Below are 24187 nucleotides of genomic sequence, written 5' to 3'. Positions count from 1 at the left end.
GTGCTTTTTTCTTTATGCTATTATCGTAACTACTGTACCACCGATAGAGCACCACTGTGAAGGTTCGGGATCCAAGTGATTTATGCACTCCAGTGACCATATAGGCACATGCAGCAGTGTCGGTTGCGTTCTTTTTCCCTCATCCCTGTGCTATTTTGTAGTGTGTATGACCTTTTTGATGATTTTTATTTTTTTTTTTATTTTTTTTTTTAATGGGGTGGTTAATTGACAAAAAAAGTGAGTCTGCGTTTGTGCTTTGTGGCTATGGTGCTCACTGCGCTTGCATGTAGTTACCATATTTAAATACCTGACTGCTGACATATATTTACGTTGACCGGTCGGGAAAGAGTTAATACAAGGCACTTCCTAATGTACTAGGATTGTCCATATTGCCTCATTGTCCATATTGCCTCATTTGCTGGCTCCATTGATTTTTCCATCACATTATACACTGCTCATCTACAGGGGTTACGGTTTTTACAGGTGACTGGAGAGTAGAAAAATAAACTTCCATTCCGAAATTAAAGGGTTTAGGAAGTTACTCATGATCCAGACCAGATGGCTACCAAAATAAAGCCAAAGCCCAGTGCCCACGCAGGGTGTGCTGGTAAATAAATTATCACTGGTGCTTTATTAAAAGATTAGTACCTGGGGGAGTCCAGTCCTCTCGGATCATCCATCTTGACTCTGGAGCACAGCTTGTTCCTCCCTCCAGGGAAAACGATTACCGTGATAGAGCGCAATGCAATTAGCTCTGCTTCTGTCACGCCGCTCTCCCGATCACTCGCACTTTTCATCCTCGCTGACATTAAATTAACTCTCTGCTCCGTGCATCCAAACAAGATTAATACATATTAAAATCTGCTCCTTAACAGACCCGAACATTGTCTGGAGAAGTGACCGGAATCACTCCGGCAACCGTGACGGATGGGATTAGTCAGAAACCACTGACCTAATTTTTGGCAAAGAATAATTTGATTTTATGGTGGCATACTGGTCAGGGGAAAAATATTTAATGACTCGTTAGAAGATCTAGATTTGGATACGCGTTCTGCACGTGAAGTGTTGCTGGTTAAGGCAAACCATATGCAAGTCACTACTGATTCCGGCTTAGTGGAAACCTAGAATTTACAACTTTTGTTAGGATATTGCAGTCTTCCATGCTTTTTATTGCAGCTTTGATTGCTGGTGTCTTCCTGGCAGCGGGTTAGCTGGCGTCTCCTTGTCACCTGGCTGGCCAAAGAATTGTCTTAATTCTTATCAATTCCCTATACCTACTTCAACAGCCTGGGTACCATTGGCACTATCAGCAGTCTGGATTCCCAGCGAGCACCCCCCACACCTGTGGGAACAGTAGGAGAGAAGACTCCCGTTCTTTGCGTTGGTGTTCTCACAGTAGATATAACTGGCTTCGGCAGGATGTTTTCCTTGTGAGACTCCTGAATCTGCTCCCCTATGTAACCTGTTTCCACCTGAGCAGATTTGGCCCCCAGCCTCTGAATATTGAATTTGCAGTTCGCTTCCCCACCTCAGTCTTGTTAATGTGATGCTCTAAATAATTCCGCTCCCCATAGATTTACTGCATTAGGAGGAATTATGTTCAGTGACACAGGAGATATTCCCGGGGGAACCTCTGCAATACCTTGCTTGTATTTGCAGCATGGTAGAATGCAGAATTGTATTTTCATGTTCTGCAATGAATCTCTGGTGCAGTCCTTTCCTTGTCGAACTTAAGTCTCAGGAGATCAAGATCCCCAAATTATCAGGAATGTTGGGTGACTACCACTGGATTGTCACTTCTTCCCAGAATAATTTTGGCAAATCGGGAGTCTGGACAGCTCCTGTGGCCATATTGGTTGTGATGCCAATTTTCCATAAGGATGCTGAGATCAGGGACATCCGTATGTCTCGGTACATCAGTGTTTACTAAAGTTGTACAAAAGTCACAGATCTTTCCATAAACTGAACTGGGGGGCATTTTTATGATTCAACGCCATTAGGCACAATTTGAAAAGCAAGCAGAGCTTAGCAGAAGGGAAGGGACACCTTGGCCGAACACAATAGCAATTTATATCCGAAAACTGGTAAATTGTAACTGGCATCTGCGACGGCTCTTAACGGGTGTTGACATGGCCAGCACTGGATATGACAAATGCATTAAGAAAAATATGCCTCTTAATATATTTGGCACATCTTATTTAAAGTTGTATGGTTGGGAGGGGGGGGGGGGGATGTATATGCCCATCAAGTTCAACCCATGACCACCTTCTGAGATTCAGTTATGGTGAAGAAGCCTCTGGAGACTGATATTTTTATTCTCTGGACTGAGGCAGTGCCCCTTGTCTTTTGAGGGGATTTTACATAAGTTTAGTCGCTCTTCTTTGCACCTTTTCCAGTTCCAGGGCATCCTTTCTATGAACCAATGCCCAGAACTGCATATTCCAGATGAGGCCGCACCAAGGCTTTGTAAAGTAATATTACAACACTGCCCAGCTAGTCCATGCCTCTTTTAATACATGACTGTATCCTGCTAGCCTTGGAAGTAGACACCTGGAACATTGTAAAAATACCACTCTACACTTGATACACACAGACCACTACATGCAGCGTTGCGTCAGTGTAAAATTATAGTGGGTAAATGTTTGACTCGAGCTGAAAGTTATATAGACTACACGTCTTAAATATAAAACTTCAATATGTGCAAAGTTCATACATACAACATAGGCCTAAAGTTACATGCATGTATCTTCATAAAATCTTTTCCAGGTTTAAGCTTGAAATTTTGAAGTAACAACCTTTTTGATAAAATACAGGGATTGCAGTCCTCGAAAACTAAATGCACCACCAGAAACCTAAGAAAGATTTCCAGAAAGCAGACAACTTGCGATTGCAATTGCCTTGACAGACTGTTGACAACCATGTCCGCCAGCATGTAACTATGTGGCAGACAAAGTGTCAGAACAAACATTTGCACCTAAAACTCATATCCAGGCAGATGTTTACACATAAATACAATGTAGAAGTAATACACAGTATAGAGGTGTGCAAATCTCATGTATCCCCCAAGCATATAAATCAACTTGAACTTGTTCTGTTAAAAACATTGAAACAGAAGCCCTGTAGTATATGGTCATCATCTACATACATAGGCGTGTGCCTGGGCACACCCTAATCAAGCCTCAAAATTTAGGTTCTGTCACCTCTGTGCTCCCGGGTGCCGCCCCGCTGATTCCACTTTAACTGTTACTCTGGCCGCCGGCTAGTAATTTGCATATGGGGGTGGACACGGCGAAGGCAGAGCAGTGTGTGCTGTCTGGGCGGCAGAGTTGACGTCACGCTGCGTGCCCAGCGCGCCTGCTAGTGAGGTGAGGACGGCGGTGTGGCGGGATAGTGTTGGAAGGGAACTTGGTGCCCAGCTGCTCCAGTATTATAAAAAAGTATGTACCCTCTCCGACAGTGCTACCCCTCCTCAGTTATCTCATATATAATGTACCCTGATACCCCTCAGTTATATTACCCCCTGTATAATATCCCCTGATAGCCCTCCTCAGTTGTTACCCCTGTATGAATAATGTACAGGATTAATATAACTGTGTGTGTGTGTGTGTGTGTGTATATATAATAATAAAATATATATATAATATGAAAATCCAGCGGGAGCACCACCCAAGACTCGGGTGCAAAATCCACAAAGGCAGCGGCAATGCCCCAATAATATGGCTTGAGAAAAATAGGACTGCACTCCAGATAAAAGTGAAAAATAAGTGGAACTTTATTCACCCATGGTATGGCAACTTTGCGACGTTTCGGCTCACAAGAGCCTTCTTCCAGCATAGAAACAGTGAAAATGACGACATATAAAGGCATGTCTAAAGTGACTAACCAATCGTATTTTGATTACAATCATGAATAAATTAAAAACATATGTTGCATATAAACAAAGTGCATGTGCGTAAAGTGACTTCTGCTTAAGAGATCCGCATCACAAGAACCATGTCCTTGCGTGTTAATCACATAAATGAATAATATATGAATAATACAACGTGTACAATAAAGTGAATGGACCAGGATTTTCACTGATCAGTGGCTGGAGCTGCTTGTCTTCATTCTCCGTGCCTCGGGATCCTTTATGGAAGATTGCTGTTTAGATTGTATACTATAATACTGCCTCCTATGTACAAGAATATAACTACTATAATACTGCTCCTATGTACAAGAATATAACTACTATAATACTGCCTCCTATGTACAAGAATATAACTACTATAATACTGCCTCCTATGTACAAGAATATAACTACTATAATACTGCCTCCTATGTACAAGAATATAACTACTATAATACTGCTCCTATGTACAAGAATATAACTACTATAATACTGCTCCTATGTACAAGAATATAACTACTATAATACTGCCTCCTATGTACAAGAATATAACTACTATAATACTGCTCCTATGTACAAGAATATAACTACTATAATACTGCCTCCTATGTACAAGAATATAACTACTATAATACTGCCTCCTATGTACAAGAATATAACTACTATAATACTGCTCCTATGTACAAGAATATAACTACTATAATACTGCCTCCTATGTACAAGAATATAACTACTATAATACTGCTCCTATGTACAAGAATATAACTACTATAATACTGCCTCCTATGTACAGGAATATAACTACTATAATACTGCCTCCTATGTACAAGAATATAACTACTATAATACTGCCTCCTATGTACAGGAATATAACTACTATAATACTGCCTCCTAGGTACAAGAATTTAACTACAGTGGCCCCTCAAGATACAACTGTAGTCCTGGAACCAATTAATATTTTATGTTGAAACCATAGTATCCTGAGGCCATTGTATCTTGAGGTATCGCTGTACTATAATACTGCCTCCTATGTACAATAATATACCTGTAACTGCTATAATACTGCCTCCTATATAGCCAATACATCAACCTCTTTGAAAATGCAAGATTGTTACAGATTTCATGAAGATGATACTATTGAAAGAGTTTAAAGGGGTCTTCTGTCTTTACAAGCTAAACTATTTTTGGGTTAACATAGTAGTAGTTTTTACTTCACAAAATGCCCTTTCATTCCTGTCATTCAAGGTGGGACAGGCCGTTGTTTATTGGCCTGAGGTGCCCACTTGCGCCGCTCTACCAGTATAGGTGTCTATAATACACAATTGAGGTCTACTGAAGACTGTCAACCACTTACACTCAGCGTCGCACCTACCGAGTCCCTGTTCTGTGGATTGGGAATTTCCATTATAGAATTTTTCACCTCAGTGCTCTTATTTTGAGAAACTGGAAGAACTTGCCCCTGTCGATCATCAGGAGGACACGAGGCTTCATATATCCTGCATTATTTTGGCTTGTTGTCCAGATTGGACTTTGAAAGGGAAAGCTTAAAACACAAGGTAGATGATTGGAAAAAGATAATCAGATTGCTTTTTTTTTTTGTTTTTGCTTCTCACTCAAAGGATATGCCTATAGTCTGAAACAAATATTGTACAGATGAAACACACAGAGAGAATGCACCTAACAGATATAACACTGACTATGCTGGCAAGACATAAATGCAGGTATTAAAAGCTGAGACTTTTGCCAATATGTTCCAGTCATGGAGATATCGGAGCCCATCATGCACCACGTCACGGTTCTCAGCATGGCAAGGGGTCACAGCCAAGCTCCCCACAATTGCCCAGCATGAATACTGCGGTTGTACAATGTGGATGAAGCCAGGCCGTGAGCCACACCCACACCAGACCATGTGATGGAGGTTACCAGGTGCAAAAGAGTGTTAGAGTGCCAGGTGAAGGCAAACGCACTCAAATCTAGCAAGGCAGAAAATGAAAAACAAAAAAATTGTGGCAATTCTGGAGGAGCTGCTCAGCCCATGACACTGTGGCGTGTCTATCATTGGGGGAGCAGCCCGACCGCATGTGGACCACAGTAATCGACTAACCCCAGCAAAATATGCATACAATGGAGGATATCGGCGCGGTCCACATGCACCACAAGAGCAAACTACACAGAATGTAGCAATCATATAGAACACACAGAGAGAATGCACCAAACAGATATAACACTGACTATGCTGGCAAGACATAAGTAAGGGCCCTTTCACACCTGCGTTATAGTCTTCCGGCATAGAGTTCCGTCGTCGGGGCTCTATGCCGGAAGAATACTGATCAGGATTTTCCTAATGCATTCTGAATGGACAGTCCGTCCTTCAGGATGCATCAGGATGTCTTCAGTTCCGGAACGGAACGTTTTTTGGCCGCAGCAAATAGCGCAGCATGCTGCGCTTTTTGCTCCGGCCAAAAATCCGGAACACTTGCCGCAAGGCCGGATCCGGAATGAATGCCCATTGAAAGGCATTGATCCGGATCCGGCCTTAAGCTAAACGTCGTTTCGGCGCATTGCCGGATGCGACGTTTAGCTTTTTCTCAATGGTTACCATGGCTGCCGGGACGCTAAAGTCCTGGCAGCCATGGTAAACTGTAGTGGGGAGCGGGGAGCAGCATACTTACCATCCGTGCGGCTCCCGGGGCGCTCCAGAGTGACGTCAGGGCGCCCCAGGCGCATGGATGACGTGATCGCATGGATCACATGATCCATGCGCATGGGGCGCTCTGACGTCATTCTGGAGCGCCCCGGGAGCCGCACGGATGGTAAGTATGCTGCTCCCCCGCTCCCCCGCTCCCCACTACTACTATGGCACCCAGGACTTTAATAGCGTCCTGGGTGCCATAGTAACACTGAAAGCATTTTGAAGACGGATCCGTCTTCAAATGCTTTCAGTACACTTGCGTTTTTCCGGATCCGGCGTGTAATTCCGGCAAGTGGAGTACACGCCGAAACCGGACAACGCAAGTGTGAAAGAGGCTTAAAGGTATTAAAAGCTGAGACTTTTGCCAATATGTTCCAGTCATGGAGATATCGGAGCCCACATGCACCACGTCACGGTTCTCAGCATGGCAAGGGGTCCTAACCACTGCTCTAACTATGGTGTGAACACGGTCTGGGGGTGATATAATTCAGCTCACAGCCAAGCTCCCCACAATTGCCCAGCATGAATACTGCGGTTGTACAATGTGGATGAAGCCAGGCCGTGAGCCACACCCACACCAGACCATGTGCAAATATTGTACAGATGTAGCAGAGCTAAATGTGTTTTAAGTCTTGATTTTGGTTGTAATGTTTGTGCATCATCATAATGCAATCCTCTGTGAAGCCACATTATCCTTCTGCATCTGTAACCTTTCAACCAACTCCTAATATTCTTAAAAGTACCTCTAAAGAGGAGGATCCTTAAACAATGCCTTGTCGGGCTAGCTCAGCTTATTGTAATGATGCTTTTCAATTACAGATCCGTTGTCTTATTTTGGAGAAAAAAAATACTTTTAATCCATATGCAAATGAGCAGGTAAAGGGGTTCTCCGGGTATGAGTTAAAATGACCATGGCAACCTAGAATGTGAGTAGGACTGGTTGCCACCACTTGCAGAGCTATCTAGGGTGGTGAGGGGGCGAAGCCTCACTGCACACTACACTGATCTCGTACATGGTAATGCGGCGATCCTGCCAATGATATGCCAATATGGCTGAGCAGCCTTACAGGAAACCTCACCCATATTTAGTATATGCAAGTGTCGGCGCGTATTGTGTAATGAGACCCCCTAGGCAACTCTATAAGTGGAGGCAACCAGTCTTGCTTACATTCTAGGACAGGTTGCTTGTGACCATTTTAAATAATTTCCCGAGAGCCCCTTTAAGTTCTCCAAGGGATGAACTGACCTTGTTTTGAATGTCTTCTCTCATGCTATAAAATTGTATTATACAGAAGCGACTTAGGCAGGGTGCTGAATCTCCTTACAGAGGCCAGTCCTGTATGGAGACCTACTGGAAGTACTCCGTGGTACAGAGACTTATTGGCAATGCTCCATGGGAAACGAATATACAATGAGGTGTCTCCCAAGAAAGAAAACCATCTTGCCAGTGCCACCTAGGAGTCGAAATCTGACTTTCTAAAAGCCTTGGGATTTGGCAAGTGATTATAGCCAGGCCAGATATCCATTTGTAGATAGCTGTTTAGTAGGGCTTGCCCTTCTCGGAGTAGGATTCTGGTTGACTGGGTCCAATGCCCTTGGAAGCGTCTTAGACAGACAGGCTCTTGGCATATATGTTATACAGAAGTGAAAGTTTACAAATTTCCATACTTGTAGCTTTATTGGTTTCAGTTAAACTCTGTGACTGGATGACCTCAAAACTCATAAAACCAGACCAATGTGTATACTTTGTGTTTGTATCCCTACAGAAGTTGTCATGTTCTGTTTTTCAGCTCTGTTGGGCATGTCCATTATTTTGTCAAGCACTTCAGTTGTTTTCATACAGGGGATCATGTCTTAAAAAAGCTGATGCCGTGGGAAGTTTGCTTAACCCTTGTCATGGGATAGGGACACCACCACGGCAGAGACTGTCACAATAGACCTCATTTTGAGTTTCACAAGTGATAATCATAGTAGACACTTAACCATCAACCCGTCTGTGACTCTTTAGGTGAATCCAAACCAATATGAGAGTTGTTTCATGCAATGGTCCAGACTGACTAATGTGGCTGCATCTGGAATAAATATAAAAACTGGAGAAAGATGGCACAATATGGGGGCAGTTTGGCACAACTAGGGTTTCTACATTGTTCCAAGTTTCACAAGAAGAGTGTGGTACTTAGTGGGAAGCGGATGGGCTTTGTGGGGAAATGGATGTAGCGTAAAATGTGCCAATTTTGCATCACAATTCTGGCATAAAATTCTGAGCAAAAGTAAAGCCAAGCAATAGTTCATATAGAGGTAAACATCAGCCTGAGTCACTGTGATAAATCTGGTGCATGTCTAGACAGCCAGTCTAAGTTTAATTAGTAAATGTGGACCATTGTATTCTATGTACAGAAGTGGCGAGCCCGGCAGGACTGTTTGCCTGTTTTGTAGTAATTGGGGATGAGCAAATTGATTTAATTAAATACGTTTCTTCAGCTGCAAGGAGTTGCCCCCGCTGCTGAAGAAGCTTCTTCCTACCACTTGATTAACAAAGCAGAACTTTTCACCTGTCCCTAACAATCTCAACTTCGCTGCTTCGTGTAGCGGCACAAGCGCAGAGATTCTGCTTCTTATACCGGAGCAGTGACTGCGCATGCACCGCTAAACTTCCAGGTAGAGGCACATGAACAGTCCCCACTCAGAAGCAACCCCTCTACTAAGAGCAGAGGTGTAGGCCTGAGATTTTTAGGGCCAGGGGAGATGTCTGGGCTGTCAATCAAGCAGCAGTGGGGAGCTTCTATAACAGCAGGGACAACCCGTCCGAGCTGTAGAACGCAATTTGAACGTATCCATTTGTACAAATTGATTTCCCCATCCCTACTAGTAATGTATATTGGAAAGTGGTGAGCCAGGCAGGACAGCTAATTTTCTGTATATATAGGAATGACTATTGGTACAAATCTATTGCTACACAATGATGTGTTCTGTTACCTTTACCATTAGAGAATTACCCAATGCTTCTTATACTGGGCCCTCGTCTTATAAGAAACAGCATTAATATGAAGAGACCTAGCAATAGTATTTCGTGATAACTCGCTGATAATGTAATGACTGATGTGGTACTATGCATATGAGCACCTATTTACATAATGTGTATAGTGTGAAAACATTGCAGGGTACAGATTTTGCAGCAGGGACCTGAGCTATGACTCTAGAGCTGCCCAATATTTTCACACTGTAATACTAATATCTCGTTTGACAATTTATTTTTTATTTTTAAATTAATTGAAAAATGGTTGTTATAGCAATAAGGGACATTTTCATGATATAAGCCCCGCCATTTAGTTCAGTGGCAATTTTTCTGCTTTCAACCTGAGTAATGTTGAGTGGGTTGTCAGACAGCAAGTTCCTAGAAACCAGACTAAAGACTGGTTGTCGGGTAACAAGACTGATCTATCTAACCCAAGCTGAAATCTAGGTGTACACTACGGAGAAGAGAACGGGTGAAGTGGTATTTCCATCTGTTGTATACCTGGCTGTGTAGTGCATTAGTAGATTTGTGCAGGAGGAACCTTCCCAGTGACATGCCTTTACTGGTTCCACTCTCCGCAAGGAATATCACGATAAGGGATTTTTAGTTTTTGATGCTCACGTTGGTCTTTTGTTCCCTTTTTATCGCATTGCCTGTTCAGAAGAGGCAGCATGTAGGTATCTGAAGCTTCCTGCTCCCCATCTGCATGTTTTGCTTAGAAATGCTTCAGTAACACTTCTCATTCTACCCGAATACCACATCAGAAAAAAAAAAATCTGTCTTCCTCCAGTCCAGAATTAACCAAGGCCTGACCACTCATCCCCACCATCCCCCTTTGGTTAATTTACTAGATTCCTCATTCCTCTTTACTGCATGTACATGGCAAACCAACATGAACCGACTTCTAATCCATCTTTCTTTTTCCATGTTCTCCCTGTTTTTCCATCACTGACCACTTGTGGGATCAGGGGATGTCCTCTTCCAGATGGCAGAGGTCCACCGGCAAATCCAGAATCAGTTAGAAGAAATGGTAAGTGATGTGATTTATTCAATGTATTTCAGTTTAATTTTGGTAGGCTTTTTGGTTGGTCTATCTAATTTTTAATGCTATGTTGACTACAGGGGGAGCCTGCCTGGTCTTGTCAATGAAAGTGCGGAGGTTGCAGAGAGAGCAGAGTCTCTAGGTGTAATGGTAACGCCCCCGTTGCTCCTAGAGGCTCATTTGCATATATTAAATCATAATGTTTCTCAGCAATGCAGGCACATATAAACATAGGCCCAACACAGATGCTTTCAGCTGCCAAGTGCACATGTAACAGGTCAGCCAGTGTCATAGGTACAAATCTGCTGACAGATGCCCTTTAACCGCCAGCGGTTCCACTTGGATCCAAATGGAACTCAAACAACTCAAGATGTAGATTTCATGATCATTTTACTGTGGAAGAGCTTTACTTATTTGCTTTCCTGCTACCCAAGATCGCTAGGATATGCCCCCATTGTCTTATAGGTGTGGGTCCCACCAATATCGAGAACGGAGCCCCACAAGGTGGTGGCTGGAAAAGCCGGCTCCCCACAGAAGTGAATGGGAGCGTACCGCGCATGCGCGGCCCCAGCTCCCATTCATTTCTGTGGGGCCGACAGAAATAGCCTTCCCTATAGAAAATGAATGGAGCGCGGCTGTGCACCCTTCTTCACTCGCAGAGCTCCGTTCTCGATATATGTGCGGGTCCCAGCAGTGGGACCCGCACCTATAATGCAATGGGGGCATATTCTAGTTATAGGCCCCCATTGTCCATGATGAGACAACCCCTTTAAAGCTCGTAAAGAGTTACCGTAATTGAGTTGACTAACTTGAAATTACAACCTTAAAGGGGTTGTCCGAGTTATGAAAAAAAAAATACATAGCACAGAAAATCTGATGGGCAGCAATATATAACTAAGCTAAGCAAGTTTTATGCAAAAAAAAAAAATATATATTTTTCCTCATTTCCCTGGTTCTTTTCTGGCCCTTTGTTTACATGCAATAAAAACAATCTCTGCCCCTCCCCATGCACTGCAAAGCTGCCCTGAGTGACATGTCTGCCTGCTAAGAGACTCTGCAGCATGTTGTATGTGTAGAACTACAAGTCTCAGCTGTATAATGACACTGCTAATACACACAGGATCTTCCCCCTACCTTCCTGTGCAATGCTCTCTCTAGTCCTTCAGCTCCTGTGCCCAGAATTGTCACTGCTGCAGATACTCAGTGTGTGCAGCTGAAGGGGTTAAGAATCCTAGGGGAGAGAGCAGACGGCAGTGAAGTGGGCGTGGCCAGCACAGTGAAGTCTAGTTTACAGGCTTGTAAAGGAAGTTTATCAGAGCAGGGAGAGAAGCTGACATCACAGGTCATGTGACCCTCAGTGAAATCTGAGAAATCAGCCACGGGAGATAAAGTGAGTTAATTGGAAAGCTGTTATGTTTGCCCAGTTAGGAACATAGAACAAAAAAATAACTCTGACAACCCCTTTAAGGGCTCATTCAGACGGCCATCTGAATGAGCCCTAAGGGTAGGTTCACATTGAGTTTTTTTTTGTCAGATTTTCATGCAGATTTTCGGCCAAAGCCAGAAGTGGATTCGAAAGGAATTTGAAATATAAAGGAAGGACTTGTACTTCTCCTTCTTGCTGGATCCACTTCTGGCTTTGGCTGAAAAACTTGCAAAAAAATTCTGCCCTTTTTGCACCAGCCGTTAAATGACCCCATGTTCTTCTGTGTTTCTCCAGCAGCAGGTTGGCTTTGCCTACGACTTAATCTTTGCTGGTAAAATCCGAAGTTAGATCTGTATCCAGGGCCTCTCGATCAGGCCTGTCAGTTTGGTCTACGCTCTCGGATCTCTGCCCTCCCTTCCTTTTCCACCTGCCTATCTCTGTGGCTGCTCTCATCCGTATGTGCATCCATCTGTTCCTCACATCCATCACACTTCTGTTTTATCCTTCCGGGCAGACCTGTCACTGCGTCTTATTGCTCTCTTATACTTTACTGCCAGAATCTCCTACTGCTGAGAAACCTGCATGTCACCGGTTGGCAAGCTTGTTCACACGCATCACCGCTGAAGTCTTTCAGTGCTTAAGTATCTCAGATAGATGTAATGACCGGCAAATCATACCCAACGAATCGAAAAGTAACTGGGGTCATGTAGGAGAAAGGTTGTAAGGAGTTACTGAAAGTCTCGAGTGTTAAAGGGGTTGTCTCTTTTCAGCAAATGGCATTAATCATGTAGAGAAAGTGTATACACAAGGCACCTACTAATGTATGGTGATTGTCCGTATTGCCTCCTTTCCATCACATTATACTTTGCTCATATCCAGGGCTTACGACCACCCTGCAAGCCAGCACCAGTGGTCGTGTTTGCACAATGTAGAAAAAGGCGCCGGCCTCTCTGGCAGAGACCATGGCAGCGTCCATAGGCACGCATGTGCAGCAGCCATCTGGTATCTGCGCTACCACAGTGGTCATAACCTCTGCTGGCTGGATTCATTTTTCCATCGCATTATACACTGCTCGTTTCCAGAGGTTATGACCACTGTATTAGCGTAAATACAAGGTGGTCGGGACAGGAGCTGCTGCACATGCATGCCTATGGACACTCCCATGGTCCTGGCCACCAGCCAGAGAGGCCAACACAGTTTCCTACATTGTGCAAGCACGACCACTGCTGCTGGCTTGCATGGTGGTCATAACCTCTGGATATGAGCAGCGTAAAGTGTGATGGAAAGGAAGCAATATGGACAATCGCAATACATTAGTAAGTGCCTTGTATTAACTTTCTCTACATGATAAATGCCATTTGCTGAAGTGAGACAACCCCTTTAAAGAGGACCTGTCACCTCTCCTGATGTCACTTGCATTCCCCATGTACCAATTCTGGAGCATCTATTGTGACCCTGTTGTGCCATTCCATTTCAAGTTTACTGCTTGGTGTTACCAATATCAAGTGTGTGACTGTCCAATCAGTGCTGCTGGTGTCAGACTGTGCAGGGACCCCCCTCCCCAACTAGTAACCTGCATCTGCAACATCTTGCAGAGTTCACCACCGTGCACTGGGGACCCCCTACACCAGGGGGTGGGCAACCTCCGGCACTCCAGTTGTTGTGAAACTATAACTCCCAGCATGCATTCTTGCTCTGCTCCTCTCAGAACTTTCATAGAAATGAATGGAGCATGCTGGGAATTGTAGTTTTGGAACAGCGGGAGTGCCAAAGGTTGCTGATACCTGCTCTACACAGTCGATGGTTTACAGGTCTAGCCGATTTCGGCAGGCGTTTATCGAACTTGTATGATCACCTTTATGGCAGAACTTTATGTATTTTGACCTTATGTGATGAACACCCTGCTTCTCTCTAAGTTCTTCTAGCCAAATACTGATCTACGCTTTATATATTGTGTTCTGTTTCCAGCTGAAGTCTTTTCACAATGAGTTACTCACACAACTCGAACAGAAAGTGGAGCTGGATGCCCGGTACCTAAATGTAAGTGTCCCAGATCTCCGACTTGATTTGTTCACATGGTTGGATATTGTTGATTGTTGGCCATAGACCTAACCTTTTTGTATGAGGGATCCACCAACTAGTGCCGATGGAGAGGTCCCAGCTGCCTGACATCTCTCGATGATGGTCAAGGACAGGTTGGATCTCAAGCTATCTCATCTTCTAGATGTCCCTAAAATTAGGCGTGCCATAGTTTTCTCCATGCAAACGCTTTATGGCTGTTGATGGATCTGTAGTTCAACAGCCGTTATATCTTTTGAGGGTGAGAAGCAAAAGAGTAGCCTGGGTTGTCTTAAAGGGGTTGTCCATGGGGTAAAAATTGCTGACCTATCTTCTGGACGCTGGGGGTCCGTCTCCCGTTACCCTTGCCGTTCAGCTGTTTGAAGCGGTATTGGCCCTTATGCAAGAGCCGTTTCCATTTCAAAGTTAAACTGTGCGTCACCTGCAGAGGCAGCGTAATGTAATTACAACTGCTCGTGCCATTGAAAGTGGATGAGACAAGCAGTTGTAATCATACCGCACCGCCTCTGCAAGCGAGATGACACGCAGTGTTTGAAGCGGAAGAGGCACTCTCGTGAGCACAGATACCGCTTCAATCCCCCAAATCTGATATTGATGACCTATACTGTGGATAACTCAGTTTTGACCCGCAGGGTAAGAAAAACATGGCTGCAACAAAACTACACCAAAACTCTGGTATGGCAGCTCAGCTATATTGAAGTGAATGGGGTTGAGCTGCAGTACCACGCACAGCCTGTGAGCAGGTGTGGCATACTTTGTGGGATAAAGTAGATAAAAATACAATTGCAAAGAATTACCCGGAATTTGATTGCATTCGGTTTGTGTGTTATTTGCTTAGGGTACTTAAAACACTAGCGTTTTTCTTTTCTGGCACGGAGTTCCGTCATAGGGCCTCTATACCGGAAAATAACTGATCAGTTTTATCCCCATGTATTCTAAATGTAGAGAAATCCGTTCAGGATGTCTTCAGTTCAGTCACTGGACGGAGGAAATACCGCAGCATGCTGCGGTATTATCTCCATCCAAAATTCCGGATCAGTTGCCGGAATGCTGGATTGAAGTGTATTAGTGCCGGATCCGGCATAAAAAATACTGCAATGCTGGATCCATGTGAAAATAAAAATATATAACTGATCAGTTTCTCCTGGTGACATCTGGAAAGTACCCGAAGATAGAGTATCCTCGTTATAGAAAAAACATTTGTATCATCTTTTATTGAGCACATGGAGTAAACCTCCACAGTTCAGGGCGAAAAAGTGAACCCTTAATTTGAATAACTTTTAGTAGTTTCTCTGTTTGGCAGCACCTACATCCACCCATAATATTTGCATAATGTTAAAGGGGTATTCCCATCTCAGATAATGCGTGCATTTCGCTAGGATATGCCCCCTTTGTCTGATAGGTGCATGTCCCATGCCTGTTTCGTAAACTGAGCCTTGAAAGTCATCGAGGGCGCACTGTACTTGCGCGGCCATCGCTCCCATTAATTTCTATGGGACTGACGGAAATGGCTGAGCCAGCGCTCGGCCGTTTTCGGTGGCCTCATAGAAATTAATGGAGGGCCGCCACGCATGGGCTGTGTGCCCTCCGTGACTTTCAAGGCTCTGTTTAAGAGATGGGTGCGGTTCCCATTTCTGGGACCCACACCGATCAGACAATGGGGGGATATCCTAGCGATATGCCCCTTTTTGTCTGAGATGGGAATACCCCTTTTAAAGGGAACCTGTCACCGGGATTGTGTGTATAGAGCTGGGGACATGGGCTGCTAGATCGCCGCTAGCACATCCGCAATATCCAGTCCCCATAGCTCTGTGTGCTTTTATTGTGTAAAAAAAAACGATTTGATACATATGCAAATTAACCTGAGATGAGTCCTGTCCCTGACTCATCTCACATACAGGACTCATCTCAGGTTAATTTGCATATGTATCAAATCGTTTTTTTTACACATTAAAAGCACACAAAGCTATGGGGACTGGGTATTGCGGTTGTGCTAGCGGCCATCTAGCAACCCATGTCTCCAGCTCTATACACACAATCCCGGTGACAGGTTCCCTTTAAGGAGGAATTTTGTACCATTCCTCCTTGCATTGGTGTCTCAGCTCATCAATATTTCTGTACAGCCCTTTTCAGGTCAAGCCACAGCTTATCCATACAGTTAAAAGGGTTGTCTGAGTGTTTAATACTGATGACTTATTCTCGGGATAGGTCGTCAGTATGTGATCGGGGTAGGTTCGACTCCTGGCACCCCCGCTGATCAGTTGTTGTGAAGAGGCTGCAGTACTTCGGTGAGCGCTACAGGCTCCTTGCAGCTTGCCAAGCACAGCGCCGCCCATTAGATAGTGGTTGTGCTTGGTATGGCAACTCAGCCCCATTCACTTGAATGGGACTAAGCTGCTTCTAAGGCATGTGACTGATGAACGTGACCTCACGTGGCCTAGGAAGAGGTCTTTTCAAACAGATGATCGGCAGGGGAGCCAGGAGTCGTATTCCACCCATCAGATACTAATCATCTATGCTGAGCAAACACTCGGACAACCGCTTTAAGGTCCCACAGAAAAGCGTTAGATCGGGTTTCCTCCCCTCCAGCCTCCACACTTGTTAAAATTAGTATTCACATCTTGGGAAAATCTTTGTAGCCATGTATTTGCCCTATTGTGGCCTAAGCTACTTACAGCGAGCTGCTTTGTAATTATAGGTTAGTTATTTTTCCTCCAAAATCTTATTTATTTTCACCCGTCCTTGGACTCGGACTCGGCACTGACCATTCCTTTGTTGCAAGACGTATAGATGACACATTGTCCCCGGAATTTCCGTGTCCTGTGTAATTACAGAGTATTGTCATTATTAGAAGGCGCTATCTGCTCCAACCATAGCTGAGACCTCTGAGAAATCATTGACCCTTAAGAATTTTTTTTCCGGTTACTTATTCGACCATTCAGACGGAAGATCGTGACCCATTAATAATGGAAAATCGGTGCAGGATTTACAGTGTCCTCTCAATTTTAAAATTACAATTCCCTAATGTGGATCACTTCTTGCAGCTGAAAGTGCCGCTGCTATGGTGTCCACCACTAAAGTGTTCCTCTTTCAAACTGATAACACAATACACAAAAGAAGCAGTCACTTTTTTTTTTTTTTTTTTATCCTGGACAACCCCTTTTAAAGTCTTCATTTCTAAGTGATCCATATTTGATTATAGCTAAACTGTTACAACTTTATTCATTTCATTCAGGCTGCTCTGAAAAAATACCAAGTGGAACAGAAGAACAAAGGGGATGCCCTGGAGAAGTGTCAAGGAGAGCTGAAGAAACTGAGGAAAAAGAGCCAAGGCAGCAAAAACCCTCAGAAATATTCAGACAAAGAAATGCAGGTGAGGTTCCCATACACTAGATGCATTGGCATCAGAATCTTATCCTAGGTCCCTGGATAAGATTCAGACTAAACTCCCTAAGGCCTCTTTCACACGGGCCTTGCGGGAAAATGTGCGGGTGCGTTGCGGGAACATGCACGATTTTTCAGAGCGAGTGCAAAACATTGTAATGCGTTTTGCACGCGCGTGAGAAAAATCAGCATGTTTGGTACCCAAACCCGAACTTCTTCACAAAAGTTCGGGCTTGGGATCGGTGTTCTGTAGATTGTATTGTTTTCCCTTATAACATGGTTATAAGGGAAAATAATAGCATTCTGAATACAGAATTTATAGTAAAATAGCGCTGGAGGGGTTAAAAAGAAATAATTTAACTCGCCTTAATCCATTTGATCGCGCAGCCGGCATCTACTTCTGTCTTTTTTTGCTGTGTGCAGGAAAAGGGCCTGTGGTGACGTCACTCCCCTCATCACATGATCTTTTACCATGGTTATGGATCATGTGATGACCGGAGTGATGTCACCACAGGTCCTTTTACTGCACACAGCAAAGAATAAGACAGAAGAGATGCCAGGCTGCGCGATCAAGTGGCTTAAGGTGAGTTAAATTATTTTTATTTATTTTTTTAACCCCTCCAGTCCTATTGTACTATGCATTCTGTATTCAGAATGCTATTATTTTCCCTTATAACCATGTTATAAGGGAAAATAATAATGATCGGGTCCCCATCCCGATCGTCACCTAGCAACCGTGCGTGAAAATCGCACCGCATCCGCACTTGCTTGTGGATGCTTGCGATTTTTACGCAACCCCATTCATTTCTATGAGGCTTGCGTTACGTGAAAAACGCACAAAGAGGAGCATGCTGCGATTTTTCACGCAACGCACAAGTGATGCGTGAAAATCACCGCTCATGTGCACAGCCCCATAGAAATGAATGGGTCAGGATTCAGCGCGGGTGCAATGCATTCAACTCGCGCATCGCATCCGCGCGGAATACTCGCCCGTGTGAGGGGCCTAAGTATTCTTAGCTGAAAACTGATCATTGATTTTAATTGTGAACACTACACTTAATGTAATACTAAATTCTAACTAAACTTCCTAAGTATTCTTGGCTGAAAACACATCATCTCAGTACCCAGAGGTGATTGTTTTTTTTAGCCAAGAATACTTAGGGCGAATTCACAGTAAAATTTAGTGATTTGTTTGATCACGAGATACCACTGAAGAAGAGAGTTGAAATCAAAGAACTTTGTCCAGCAGTCTGGCTGTGTGTCTTGCATGTGTGCACCCCTTACCACAGATCTTGCGCCGGTAATTTTACGTATCTCTCCAAATCTATGTGACTAGCCGATCTGACGTGGGAGTGGCAATGCCTTAGTGCATGATTTGTATTGCGTAGAATAGGACATATGCAATGTTCTCTCTGGGCATCGTACGGTTTTCAGTGTACAGCCCAATATGCACCACCACACTCGCTGTCCGATCAGAGGCGCAATCAGAACTAGGAGTATACTTCTAATTTATAAACTAATTATGAAAGGTTTTCTTAAAGTTCCCTTGAAGTATTGTAGAGCTAAATACTAACTACATTTCCTAAGCATTCTTGGGTGGGTGTATTACAAACCTGCTTGACAATAATAACCTTTTATAAATATTTGTAATATTTCCACCCTTTCAATTTCACCCATGAATGCTTAGGAAGTTTAGATAGAATTTTGCATTGCATTTAGAGATGAGCAAATTTCCGCTTATGAAATTCGTTCGCACTTCTTTTGGTGGTAAAAGGTGAATTGCGTTATGGATTCCGTTACCACGGACCATAAAGGAATGCCTTTAGAGGCATTCTGTCATAATAGAAGAGGACTGCCCTGCATAACTGAAACGGGACGGATCAGTTTTGCAGCCCATAGACTTCTATTATGATGGAATGCCTCTAAAGGCATTCCGTTATGCATTCTGTCATAGAATTGCGTTATGGTCCGGAATCCATAACGCAATTCACCTTTTACCACCAAACGAAGTGTGAGCGAATTTCATAATATATGAAATTGCATTACTCTTAATGGAAGTTCACCTTAACAATACATTTTCATGAAAACAAGGTGAACCTACTTATTTAGGTTTCCAGAGCACATGGGAAATCTTCATTATTATTGAATGGCTGTGTTTTTTTATTATAATGTCTGCTTGGGCAAAGCATATCGTGAAGTGTTGTACGTAGACAGGTGTTCGTGGTCCTAGATCTGGTCGTGTGATTACGTCAGTGAACAATGCCTTTATTGTGTCTGCATTTGCCTGCTATTTGCATGCGGAGGAGCCATGCCAGGAGTTTGGACGGGAGGCACGATTAGAACAAGGCGTTTAACACATTTACTGAAATGTACTTTTTTCAGTAGCGAGATGTCAGGTGGACACATTGCAGAGAGGGCTTCCCGATGCAGCCTGCAGAAGATTAAAAGCAGCCATCTGAATGATTGACAGCTCTTGCCTTCTCGTGAAGGCATCAGTCAACGCGTTGGCCAAGGCTGCCCACTCAATGTGATTTATGTAAAATTTGCACTTTCCTTAGATTCTGTTACCTCCTGTGAGACGACGTAAGCTCAGAAGGGTTTAGCTGCTGGATAAAAAAAAAACAGTAATTGGATTCTGAACTGGTTAAAGAATAGAATATGAAGAATCACTGTGAACTGACCTTTCTGAGACTGGACAGAATTGAAGTGGATGTCCCAGGGGGTTCACTTATTTTATTTAATGGATTTTTTTTTTAATCACTTTCTTCCAATGTTTACATGTTTATTGACTAGTTTAACACATGTTAATCCGTATGGTAGCTAGAAATGCTTCTTCATGCCGAGTGTGGAGATCTGTGGTCGATGGTGAACAGTCTACACCATTTTCTAGTCTACGTATACAACCATTCTAAAGTAAAGGGTTTGGAAGCTTTGCTATACTGTGTGTTCCATTACTTATATTTCACTGATTCGGAGTTACAATGTGTGTCATGCTCCAGAGCTGCAGTCACAATTCTTCAGGCTTCAGAGCTGAAATCTCCCAGTGGCTCAGTATTGCGCTGGAGTTTTTTCAAGTCTTTAGACTTAGCACTGTATGGCAATGTGATTTGGGGAGAACCCTGCATTATAGGAGTTCAGATAATGCTTTTAGGGGTGTGTCTGACTGAAAGTTTGACTGTTTCCAATGGCAACCTTCATAGTTGTGCAGTATAATATGGAATGTGACTTGGGGTTGTACAAGAATAGGGGGGGTTGGAACCCCCCTCCCTCCACTGTAAAGGGAAGCTTACCTAGTCTGCTATGCTCCACTGGGCACATTCGTTGTAAACATATGGCTTTACATCGCTGCAGCCAATCACTGGCAGTGGTGGTGACCGGCGCCCCTTAGTCACGACAAATGGTCACATGATATAAGGGGGTCATGGTCTCTGCCACGGCCAGTGGTGTACATAGAGAAGTAAGGGCCCCATAGCAATGATCAAACCAGACCCCAAACAGGACAGAAGGGCAATTTTTTTCCCACTGCCTCATTTGCTAAAAGTTGTTCCTTTAGAGAGGGTAGAGTCCTGACAAGGGCTGAAATGATTACTCGATTGAATCGAGTAATTTGACACGAAAAAATCCTTGTTGCAATTTTTTTGCATCGAGGATTCGTTTGTGTCATGTGAAGCGCTTGCTATTACTCACCACTCCGTGGTCACCCGCCGGCCCGCAACGCGCTGTTCTGTATCCTGACAGTCAGGTCATGGTGTATGTAAGCGCGGACAATGACCCGACTCTGTGTAACGTCAGGACGACACTGCAGCACGCGGAGAAGATGGAGGAGCTGTGGAGCGGCGCCCATACAGGCAAGGTAAGTACTGGCGCTGGGGACATGGCTAGGAGGGGCAGCTGATGGCACTACGGGGAAGCCGGCATGGGGGGCAGCTGATGGCACTACGGGGAAGCCGGCATGGGGGGCAGCTGATGGCATGGGTGGCAGATGAGTTTTTATAAAGAAAAACGTTCTTTTAATTAGCTTTTTGTTATTGGAGTACTCGATTAATCGATAGAATATTCGATTGCAAAAATAGCTGATAGCTGCAGCCTTAGTCCTGACCAAGTTTTCACCTCCAGTAGAAGAGGAGATAATCCCAACTAAGACTGGGCTCCATCTTGCCCTGGGCCCCATAGCAGTTGCATGGTCTTCTGCTATGGTAAGTTGCGCCGCTGGCCACGGACAGTGATTGGCAATGTCAAAATGGATGTTTATAGCAAGGGAGAGCAGTGGAACATCACAGGCCTGGAGGAGAAGGAGCGGGGAGCCAGCAGTGAGAAACAGGTAAGTAAGCTTCCTTTCAGAGGTCCGGCCAATGGGGGAGGGGTGTTTGCCAAACCGCCACCACCCATTCTTGCATAGTCCCTTTAAGGTAAATTATTTTGTGTACTTACAAAGTTACCCAACATTGTATATAGAGTATAACGATAAGAAATCTTTCAATTTTGAACCTTGGCTGCTTTCATGCCAAAACAGTGCCACACCCTTCCAAAGGTTGTTTGCGGTATTGCAACTTGGCCACTTTCACTTGAATGCAGCAGCAATACCAGGTTTTTTTCAGCGTCTTCTCCATTCTTTCATATCCCGTACTACTTGGCTTCTATTCTGGCTTGATAAAGCTTCTTACCAGTGGAAACGGCTTACCGTTACTTAACCTTAAATGCCCCTCTTTCTACATACCGTGGAGTATTATGGTGTAGTAGACCACCTCACGCCTTGTATCTCACGTCTGCACAAGGCCCATGACCTGTATGTGAATAATACATAACTGGCGTCCAGGGAGGTAATAAGGAAGTGATTATACCGCTGGCTTATCATCCATATTTAAACAGTGTAACACCCTAATTGGTACCTTGATGCAGTCTTAAGACCCCCCTTTCTTGTTGACACTCCTTAGTATCAGTACATACGTAGGATTCACCTGATAATCTTCTGGGTTTTCCTTTTTTCTACATGAGGATTATTTTTTGATAGGTTAAAGCCAAGGGCATCTGTCAGCAGTTTTGTACCTATGACACTGGCTGACCTGTTACATGTGCTGTTGGCAGCTGAAGGCATCTGTGTTGGTCCCATGATCATATTGCTGAGAAAAATGATGTTTTAATATATGCAAATCGGCCTCTAGGAGCAACGTGGGCGTTACCGTTACACCTAGAGGCTCTGCTCTCTGGAACTGCAGCGCACTCTGCATTTTGAATGACAGGATCAAGCAGTGTAACTATGATCAAGCCTGTCCCTGACTTCTCCTCAAGTCTTGTGCAGTTGCAGAGAGAGCAGAGCCTTTAGGTGTAACAGCGACGCCCACTTTGCTCCCAGAGGCTCATTTGCCCTTTATTAAATCATCATTTTTCTCAGCAACGCGGGCACATATGAACATGGGACCAACACAGACGCCTTCAACCGCCAAGTGTTATGGGGACAAAAAATTTGATCGGCTGTCCATGCACTGACTTGTGGTGGGCTTGTGCTTTTTAACCAGCAGCTAATCCCTACAAGCCAAGCTAAAGTGTAAATCAAGGGGAGGGAAGGCTGTGCCACAGACCCCAATAGACAATGCAGCTGAGCTGGAGTCCTTCACCGTAGCGTATGTCCTAATGGAACAACCCGTACCTTCTAGTCAAATGCAGAGGGCGAGGGGGGTAGTGTTATGGTGGCAATGTTCATATGGAAAAGGGACAACAACAAAAAATTTGCAGATCCAAACGCAACGTTTGGCATATGGGTATAGCTTAGAAAATGCAATTGGAACATGTATGGCTGCTGATCTTCAAACTCTTAAATTTTTTATTGTGTCCCCTTGTGGGGTAAGAAGATTGGCATCACACAGAGAATTTGCACTAATTTTATTACCCCTTCGGTCATTTTGTATGTGCTGCCCACTCCCCCACATTTCTGCAGTCGGTGAAAATCCGCAAGTTTGCTCTATTAGGGGACCATCATTGTGCCAGGTGGAGCGAGCAGACAGCCTATTAGGACCTCACTTTGCAGCCTCATTATTACTTAAATACAGTAATTCCCATTGATCTGTCTGGCAGATTCTTTAAGAATGAATTGATTTCAGGCTTTAGGCACGGCTTTGTTTTAAGATCCTTAGCTCTGCAATAATTCTGATCCTTGCTCCATCCCAAGAACGAGGTGGGAATTGTCTGTGGTCTCGGCTTTGCATGAATTTATTAGTTTGTGCTCCCAACGGCACCAATGTTTGTATGTGGGTTTTCTGTTTTTGTCTTGTTGTTTCGGCATTTTTATACTTCAGTATTTCTCCATTGACGTCAGTAGCTCTAAAACCAGGAGAATCTCACTTCTGGGATTTCTTGGGATCAGGCCATTACAGATACTGTAAAAAGCTGCTGATTGGGGCAAGAAAGCTAGGTTTCCACTGATAAAATTGAAGGTCCACTTTTTGACCGGCCACTGAGAAGATTCCTAGAGACCCCCAGTTGATGGTTGGCGACACCCTTCCTCCCCAGTTGACCGTTGGCTCAGCCACACATTACATTTATTTTAACCATTTTTATTCAAGAAAAACTGGGACAACCCTTTTCCACATGACTGATCAGGGACTACGGAGATAATCGGGTGTCCAACGCATGTAACCCACCTGTGTTAGCCGGAGAGAGGGCTC

The 24187-nt window shown here is 44.0% G+C and overlaps 1 protein-coding gene across 5 annotated transcripts in view; it reads left to right on the top strand.

Annotated features, from left to right (window-relative positions):
• Positions 1-24187, top strand: part of BAIAP2 (BAR/IMD domain containing adaptor protein 2) — a 143571-nt gene that overhangs the window by 82008 nt on the left and 37376 nt on the right. For all 5 annotated transcript variants that reach the window (XM_044296294.1, XM_044296297.1, XM_044296296.1 and 2 more), the window contains exons 4-6: positions 10563-10624; positions 14031-14102; positions 17377-17514. In XM_044296294.1, coding sequence (XP_044152229.1) covers positions 10563-10624; positions 14031-14102; positions 17377-17514 — 272 coding nt within the window. The remainder of the gene's footprint in view (positions 1-10562; positions 10625-14030; positions 14103-17376; positions 17515-24187) is intronic.

This window comes from Bufo gargarizans, chromosome 6, assembly GCF_014858855.1.
Source record: "Bufo gargarizans isolate SCDJY-AF-19 chromosome 6, ASM1485885v1, whole genome shotgun sequence".
NCBI lineage: Eukaryota > Metazoa > Chordata > Amphibia > Anura > Bufonidae > Bufo > Bufo gargarizans.
This window is presented reverse-complemented; position numbering and strand designations above follow the sequence as displayed.